This window comes from Charadrius vociferus, unplaced genomic scaffold (assembly GCF_000708025.1).
Source record: "Charadrius vociferus isolate BGI_N301 unplaced genomic scaffold, ASM70802v2 scaffold78, whole genome shotgun sequence".
Taxonomy (NCBI): domain Eukaryota; kingdom Metazoa; phylum Chordata; class Aves; order Charadriiformes; family Charadriidae; genus Charadrius; species Charadrius vociferus.
In genome coordinates this window covers 2782437-2791558 of record NW_009649927.1, presented here as the reverse complement: position 1 = coordinate 2791558, position 9122 = coordinate 2782437, and the positions used below count along the sequence as shown (strand labels likewise).

Genomic DNA, 9122 nt, shown 5'->3' with positions numbered 1-9122 from the left:
GGGGCCTGCTTCGCCGGGCCGGGGGCTGGAGGGCGGCGTTCGGCCAGGTGCGCTTGTGCGGGGCGGGCGCCGAGCCCCGGCTGCTTGTGGCCTCTCGTCGTCCCTATACCTAAAGCAGGGGACGGGTGGTCTTGTCGGAGCGTGTTGTCCGCAATTTGTGTAGTTATTGGGTAACTTGAGGTTTCCTCATCAGAAGCTTGGCTTGGCAATAATTCACCTCCTTTTTTTTTTTTTTTTTTAAATGCTGTTATCTTATACAGTCAGCCATACTATTATCACCACTGCATTTAGGTGGTGACGTTTATTTTTTTGATTTTGGAAGACCATCTGGTAAAGAAACGCGGTTTGTTACAGGGAAGTTGCTGTAGTAGCAGTGCTCAAGTATTTTGTCTGCTGCATTCTTAACCCTCCTGGCAGCTCTGTTATTAGCTTCCAGGATAAGAATGAATGCCAGAGAAAACTGTTGATTCATCCAAAATGTAGAGCTCTTCTCCCGTGGCTCTTCGTTATTTCACATCTTCAACATTTTTTAGGTGTCTTGATTAGTGAAGGTTTTAAATACAACTCTAAGTGCAAGTACTCAGATTCATCCAAAGTACTCAAATGAATCATGAGAAATAAGTTGATATCTCTTATGCTGGGTTCTTTCTATCATAGGAATATGTATAGTAGTCCTTTAATAACTAATCTGAAGATAAGAAATTACCATTATGTAAACTTTCCCAGCAAGTAAACATAATGTGATCAGCAGTTTTGTGGATGGAAGAGTCAATAACTAGATAAGTCAAAACCGAATATTTGCCTGATGATGTTTATATGAAACTTAAATGCTTTGTTTCTGTCTTAATGGATTTGATTTGTTGAGTGACCGGTGTTGATGCTTAATAGCGTATTCATTCCGCTTTCTTGAAGCTCTTCCACAGCAAATTATGTCTTTTGAATACTTCATCTTCAGGTCCTTGCTCATGTATGTAGGATCTCAGATGCATACTTCTTGTCTGCCTTCCAAGTACTTTTTGCCCTGCAGTGCGAGTCATTCATAGGGAATTTTTAGTATACCAAACTGGTATGTGCTTGCCTTGCAGAAGCAAACTCGATTTTGGGCTGTATAATCAGCCATGTTCTTTTTATGATGTTAAATATGTAGTAGAGAAAATACTGGATTACATGAGATCTTTGCAGAAGCACTGAAAATTATTTTCCTTATCTGAGCTTCTTATCTGTTTTCCTTATCTGAGCTTCTCTCCAGTGATGATCTGAATAAACGTTAGACTTGCTCTGGTCAAGAATTAACATTTTCTTTTAATAGAAAAAATCCATTGTGCTTTGATAGTTGATGGCTCTTGTCATTTGGAGGACATCACTGTATGACTTTTGATCCTTGGACGTGATCTGGGCTGCTTTTAGTTGTAAGGCATTATTAAGGAATTTTTTTAATTATTATTTTAGTACTGTAACTGATTCCTTAGTATGGATGCTTCTGTAATGGTGCCAGTGATCTGATTATTACAATGGTTTTACTGTTGGATAGTAAGCTGTAAAATATTTGACCAGAAAAGGTTCAATGCAGCAGCCAGTTGCAGTTCTTTATATACGCTGTTTCTTGGGCAACAGTAGGGGTATTTGATGAAAAACTTGTGGAAACCACCTTTGCAGCAGATCTTTTCCACTAACATTTTTAGGATAAGATTGTTTTTCAGACTCTATGATGCAGTGTCACCAAAATTTGGGAAGGACAGATCTGACATGTCACTGGATTGCCTGTCATATTTGATCAAACACATGCTCACAAATGAAGAAGCAATATTTTTTTTGCCATCCCAGTTACACTGTACATCTCTTCAGGTGGTGTTAGGACCAAAGTTTATGTTGCAAAAGCCCATCCTACAAATGAGGTGGCCAGATTCAAGTTTCAGGAAAAAAAATTATGATTTTGTGAGAGGCTTGAAGAATTGCTGGACTTTTTTCAGATGTCTTAAGATTATTTATTTAGCAAGTTTTGTTGGTTTTTTTTTGTTTGGTTTTGTTTTGTTTTTAAGATTTTGGTGTTGCCAGTTTAGGGGCATGTCCATATTTAGTCTTGGGACCAAAAGATAGCACAACTTTAAACATCTGGAGCTGTTTAGCTTTCACAGCTGTATCTTACAATGATAAGATTTTAGATGCGTTTACTATTCATATTCTTGAATGTATCAAACAGAACTGGTCTGTATGCAAGTATAGACACTGACCTCTTCATTCAGAGACAGCCAGAATTTCTGACCACGCTGAACTCCACCTCAGAGCACCTTCTGCCTTGACAGCTGAGTGAAAGAAGAGCTGTAGGCAGACTTCACGGATGGAAGCTGAAGATTCAAACGGCTCTTTGGTCGTTAGGCTCCTTTGCGGGACTGCTTGTGAAGCTTCTGGGACAACTCGGGGATTTTTGCAACCCATGCCAGCATGTCGGGTTATCCATTGGTTCACATTTGAAACGTGCAAGAGCTGTGTCTGAAGGACCTGCAAGTCACATGCAGTTTGGGAGCTGCAGTTTGGCTTTCTGTTTTGGATGGATACACATGCATTTTTGTGTTAATTAAGATTCCTTATATGAAAGATTACCCTTCACCTTTTTTAAATGTGATGTCTTTAGAAAAGAGGGAAGGTTTTCATTTTCTTGGAGGTCCCTGAGGGAAAACAAAATATTTTGGGGGGTTGTTTTAGGTGGTGGTTTTGTTTTGGGTTGTTCTTGTGTTTGTTGTTTTTTTTTTTTCCCCAAAGCCATTGCTTTTTGCTTGTCATGTTACAAATTTAAGTTTTCGCTGTTGTTGCAAAGATATTTTAAAACTAGTGTTACCAACCAGTGTGGGAAGAATTCTTAAATATCCTTTAGAGCTATTTGTGTTTTGTAATTGTCTTAGCCCACAGACTTTTAGAGAGACCTGTAAAAATGCATTAAGAAGAAGGAGGAAAATTGCACAGTAATCAGACTTGGAAGATTCTGTAAATCAGTGTTCAGTTATAAAATCTTGGTGATTCTTCACATTCCTTTACTATTTTCAGGTTAAAGTATATGATGTCATATGTGTGTGATCAGTGGTCAAGAGGTTTTATTAAATAGTTGCAGTTATCAGCATGTCTTTTTATCTTTATCCCCGAATGCTTAACCTAGTGAGTGATACCCATTGTCATAATGTAGATGTCACAGTTATGCCAAGAAAACACAATTTTCTCCTGAAAATGATGTACAAATGTTAAGCTCTTCTCTTTGTACTTTTCATTGATGTTTTCACTGAATGCACTACAGTTGCAATGTGTCTTATTTCGATAGTGAAACATTTCCGATACTAAATTTTTTTCCCCATTTTTATTTCATCTTTAAGATCTTATGTATTGGCAAAACTGTTTTGCATTGTAGTGCAGTTTAAAGTTTGTGCAAATTAATGCTTCAGAAAACTTGGAGTGAGCTAATTGAAGGCACCGACTTTCAAGTGCTAAAGTCTTCTTTAATACTGGAAACAACCATAATGATAAAATTATGGTATGCTACGTACAACACATTCTTCTGTATATGATGTTGTAAAATAAAGTACACAGGTCAGTAAGTTGTAGACATTCAGGTGCTAAGGTTATTAAAGTATCATAGAAGGTAAAAGGGTGATCTGTGTAGTTAGAATCAACTCCCTGTATAGAAAGAACACTTGATCTTGTCCGTAAATTTCACGTTACATTATCACTATTAGGAAATTGTATTCTTGAATGTCTTCATTAGGTGGACAGTTGCAAATTTTTAACTCATTGACAGTAAAACTACTAATCGTATTTGGAAGTATTTCCAGCTTGTACAATTGTCTCAAAAGAAAAATCAGGGCTCTGTGGCAGTTCTTTGACAAGATAGGTGTTCACTGAGCAGACACTGAGGACAAGTAGTACGAGTACAGTTGTTTAACCACAAGCTGTGCTTAACAGTTGTATTGATGTAACTATTTCAGTTGATGAACTAATGACTTATAAAAATGATTATTCTAAGAAAATCACCAGTATTATTTTAATTATTCTTTTGTGTATGAATAGGTGGTACTATAAAATATCTTTATACTTGCCTAATTGCATTAAAAGCAAGCTGTATATCATTTTAATTACATTAGTTTTGTTGGAGTGGTACAACTTCATGTTGCAGACCAACTTCGTGCCTTTAGGTTGGGCAGTTAAATCTGTAAATGTTTGTTCCATCTGGAAATATTTGCCTCCCTCGGATTTCAGAAATGTATGCTTTAATGTTGCTTTTGCTGTGGGATGATGAGATACTGCCCACCTATTTAACTAGTTCCCAAGCCTTAGCTATAAAACATCTGGGAACATACGCTTCTGTACTGTGACCTGCTAAAGTTCCTGTTGGTGGTGCACCGTATAGTTCAAAATTAGCCTTGACTTGCAGGCAGTTCTTCTGTGGCTTATCATTGTTAGAAATCACGTAGAGAAATCCTGTGTTACTCTAGTACTCTTTCCTTCTTCATGCCTCTAGTGCACGAGGTATGCTCTGCTGCAGGCCCTGCACAGTTGGTGCTTACCATAGCCAGCAGGAGAAGAATTGCCATTTGGAGTTGGTATGCTACTGCCAGGCCTCGTTAGACCTTTAGATGATATTCTGTTGCAGAGAGTGTGTTAGGTCTTCAATATTTAGAATATATTACCGGTTTCTTATGTTGAAAATTACTTTGATTTGTTTATGGTTTCAAACGGAAGGCTTTTTTAATTGCAAATTAAAAATGTAAGATGTTTTTATTCTTACAGGAAGGAAGAAACAGAAGCTTGCCAAAGAGAGAGCAGGGCTTTCCAAGGTAATACTGTGTTCAATAGTGCAGTGCTATTTTGAAAGATGTTTCATTTGTATTACTTGTAAGATCTGTTTAAGCATCTGTTTTGATTCCAGCATTACAAACACTTCTGCAAATATGCAGTCTTCAGGTTTTTTTAATGCTCACAGATCACCATATGAAATGGTTATTCCATTTTTGTGTTAGCTAGAGGCCTCGTACAAGAAAGTACAACATTTACTGTGTGACTTGGTACTGTTTTCCTCTTTGTAGTATGTGCAAGGAGTTTTCAGACTTAAAAAGTCATTGATGGGATACACCTATAACTGAACATGATAGGTTTTTTGCTATAAGTATTTGATTTGTCTTTCCTTATCAGCAATGGATCCTGGAAGAAAAGATAGATTTATCTTAAACAATTGTAACAAATATAGTTGTGGTAAACATAACACACCTTAGAATTTATATTTGCTGCAAAATCGTGTACTTAAAATGAGTAGAGGTATTTCAGGCTCTGTCTCTCTACAGGTTTGTGATGCAATGATATGAGACCCAAGTCTGATTTTCAAAAACATTCTGTGTACATTTAACTTAGTGGTAACAATTGTTTTTTGCCGGTTTCGGTATAACAGTGTGGTTGTGTGTGTGTTTTATTTCAGTTGAGAATGTTTTCTGTTAACTTATTTATTAACTGGTCTTTAAGGGCCTACTTCAATTTCACTGTGTGTGTTATAGTTGCCTGACTTGAAAGATGCTGAAGCAGTTCAGAAGTTTTTCCTTGAGGAGATTCAGCTTGGCGAGGAACTACTAGCTCAAGGTAATAGCATGATTTTTTTTTTTTTTTGAAGGGTAAGGGGTAGAATAATTTTTCTTTACCTTTGCTAGAAGATGATTTTTATATAATATTATCTTTTGGGGAGTCAAATTCACCTAGGAAAATCTGTTTACTTCTTTCTAACCTTCTGAGTTCAGAAGATTCAGCAAGGGAGGAACAAAGAAAAGTGTGGATTGATTTTCAGTAATTTAATCCACTGTTGATGGATGTTTTATGTAAGTACTTTACAGTGTGGAAGAAAGTTGATTTCAAAACGTTATGATTTCTCATACAGGTGAATATGAGAAAGGCGTTGATCACTTGACCAATGCCATTGCTGTGTGTGGACAGCCACAGCAGCTACTACAAGTTCTACAGCAGACACTTCCACCACCAGTGTTTCAAATGCTTCTAACTAAGCTCCCTACAATAAGCCAGGTATGTGAAACATTCCCAGTTTTTTGGTTTGAAAATAATTAAACTGCTTCTCTTACCCACTGCATCAATCCCGAGTATTGGTTTTTGTAATGTGTTTTTGTATATGTTCCATTAGGTTAAAAGAAGCTTTTTTTTTCACCTGAAACATTAAAAAGTGTATATGGAAAATATCATGTAGCATTAATAGCAATAAAATAGAATAGCATAAAATAGAAATACAAAACTTCTCTCATGCGTGGGGTATGCTAAGCTTGGAGACATCTCACTGCAGCTCTGATACTATAAGTGGTTCCACTGTTTCCCAAGTACATGTTGGGGGATCAGAAAAGTGGTAACTTTCTTGCACTGGGTCTTGAGTTTTATTTTGTTTTAATTATATTACTATAAGTGTCTGTAAGTGCTATTAAAGTCCATTAGAATTAATCTGTTGCTTTTGCTAGCCTGTTGCTTCTGGGCCAGCAATAAAAACAAAATGTGAACTCACACCAGAACACGTGACAATTTTGGAAGCTTGGGGATTTCCCTGATAACAAAAGTGTTTGTAGCTCTGTGTATAAAATATCCTCCCTTTTTAGCCTGAGTATTGTGCAGGTAACATCGGTAATATGCTAGCAGGTGAGTCTATTGTAAAATAAATAATATGGTTTACATTCTTGGAAATGCGAGGGTGTTCCCTAGTGGTATTACCTCACATAAAGCAGAGACTCAGTGCTGTGCATCAGTCAGCTCTCTTTGCAACTCAGGTTTTGGTTTAAGGTCCATAAGCTTTTTAAGTAAAAGCAATAAAAGTGTCAGGTAGACAAGTTGTAAAGGTCTGGGGAAACAAGGGACCAAAAATGTTTCCTTAGAGGACAGTGCCAAAAACTACACAGAGGTCATCACTTGAGGCTGATAGGATATTGTTTTATGACTTTGGCTTTGTTAGGCATTGCACAGTATGTAAGCTTTTGAAGTCAGTTCCACAGAAATTATTTTGAATAGATTACCATTTTTAACATTAATTGGTTTGCTCAGTAATTACACTGCTTAATGTTCAGTGTAAAATTACATTGCTTGATTAATCAGTTGCCTACTGTCAATTTTATGTAATTGTGAATGAGTTTTTCTCCTTCTTACAGAGAATTGTAAGTGCACAGTGCTTGGCTGAAGATGATGTTGAATGAGGTCACACCACAACAGGGGGGGAAAATGTTTTCTTACCCCAGAAGATGAGCATCAGTAGGGGGATAAAGGGGCAAACATAGTAGTTAATGGACTGTGTACCACATCGGGTTCTACCAGAGTTAAAATTAACTTTGTGTAGGTGGGTTTCGCAGGATTTTATTTATTATCCCAGTGAAAAGTGTATTTTGATAAGAATTCATTTTATAAATACACTGTGTTGAGTTATCAAAGTATCACTAACTTCATTATTATTAAAATATGCAGTTGTAATGTTGTACATATAAAGACATAAAAGTACGACCTATGAAAAACCCAATGCTCATTTTTGAAAAAACAAAGTTATGGCAATAAAGATTTATCTGCACTTGTGTGTCCCTACAGTACTACTTTAAATTTCAGAATATTTGGGTGTCAGAGCAAATGATCTAAAAATGACTTAACATTAAAATTTATTTTTAATGTTATGGCTGGTCTTCCAATGCTTTTAATTAAGTTTAAAACCTTGTGTCATTTCCTGAGAGAATAGACGTGATCATTTAAGCAGTAACCGATCACCTTAGAAAGAGATGCAAACCAGAATGGTAGTAGGTGACTGGCTGTAGAAAGAATGACAAATCAATTTCTGTCAGGAACAATAACATCTAAAGTGATGCACGTCAAAACTGTATCTGTCGAAAATGAAAGCTCTGTTAATGCAGGTGTCTGAAATAAAGCTGTTTGGAATAGAAGCTGGGGCACATTGTAAGAAGACAAAGGTGTCTTTTTTGGAAAGCTCAAAGCCTTTTTGCCAGATAGGCAGTTAATATTTCCGTGTCTAGTCCACCATAGAAGGTGGTTGTTAGCAGTCTTTGGCATTTGCCTTAAAAATAATTGCGCTGATAAGGTAAGACAATGATATTCCCAGGCTAAACTAGCTAAAGCTAATGGAATTGGAAAGATGTAAAATTTTGGTGCGGTGTGATCCTGTAACTTGAATTTAGGTAAGTTTTCCTTTACCAGTGAAAAGGAGGCAAATAATATACAGACTCAAGTGAGTAGCAGAAGGGTGCTTCTGAAAGCAAGTTTTCCATGGAAAGGATGTTCTAAATGTCAAACCAGATTGGCTTCTACTGCTCTCTGGTTTTGTGCTGTCACCACTCAGGTGGCCGAAGAAACAATTAAAAATGTAGCTTTATATTTTTGGCATGGTGACTTATTTTAACGTAAGGAGAAGAAAGGAGGAGAATGCTTTGGAGAATGATCTGTCTTTCAGACCTGCTGATTGATTGTGCTAATGATGTTGATACTTTAATAGTAAGGTAGCAGCTGACACAGTCCAAGTAGAAGTGGCGTACTGTAAGTGTCCTTTAGCCAGCATTCCCATCTATCTCATTTCAGCCTGGTGTAAGTTTCTGTAAAGGCAGATTCTTCCAAACCGTATGTCTCAATGTCTTGGAAATTGCCTCTCATGGAATTTGTGAGAGGTGAAGTGGATAGTTGATGGTCATCTCGCAGTCAAATACCTGAGTTTGGGAGTAGAAATGGCTCCTACGTGTCAGTCTGCTTAGATGGTTTGCCATGGAAGACATATTTCCCCCTTAATCCAGTGAAAACACAATTTCCCAAGATTTGAGGTGCTATTGAATTTTTCTGCAATGTGACAAATACTGAAGTTAATGGCTGGTACGAACAAAAATTTCTTGAATGCTGGCTGTACTTCAGTCTTTTTGTTGTGCTTGAATTGTTCAGGTAGCATAAAATAAAAGTAAAACTTAGTCACCATAATCTTCAGGTGACAATGGCTGGTTTGCTCCTTTAATATATTTTAGAGGGACAAAGTTATTCCGCACCTAGAATACTTAATTAAAATACTGTGAAATTGCAGAAGGTTCTGTTTTTAGTGAGTACAGTGAGGCTTTTAAGAGGAGTTT

The 9122-nt window shown here is 36.9% G+C and overlaps 1 protein-coding gene across 1 annotated transcript in view; it reads left to right on the top strand.

The window, feature by feature from the left end:
* The window catches only part of TOMM20 (translocase of outer mitochondrial membrane 20 homolog (yeast)), an 8537-nt gene extending 861 nt beyond the window's left edge, over positions 1–7676 (top strand). The window contains exons 3-6 of the mRNA XM_009891166.1: positions 4774–4820; positions 5532–5613; positions 5906–6048; positions 7167–7676. Of these exons, the coding sequence (XP_009889468.1) occupies positions 4774–4820; positions 5532–5613; positions 5906–6048; positions 7167–7211 (317 nt within the window). The 3' untranslated portion in view covers positions 7212–7676. The remainder of the gene's footprint in view (positions 1–4773; positions 4821–5531; positions 5614–5905; positions 6049–7166) is intronic.
* The last annotated feature ends 1446 nt before the right edge of the window (positions 7677–9122 follow it).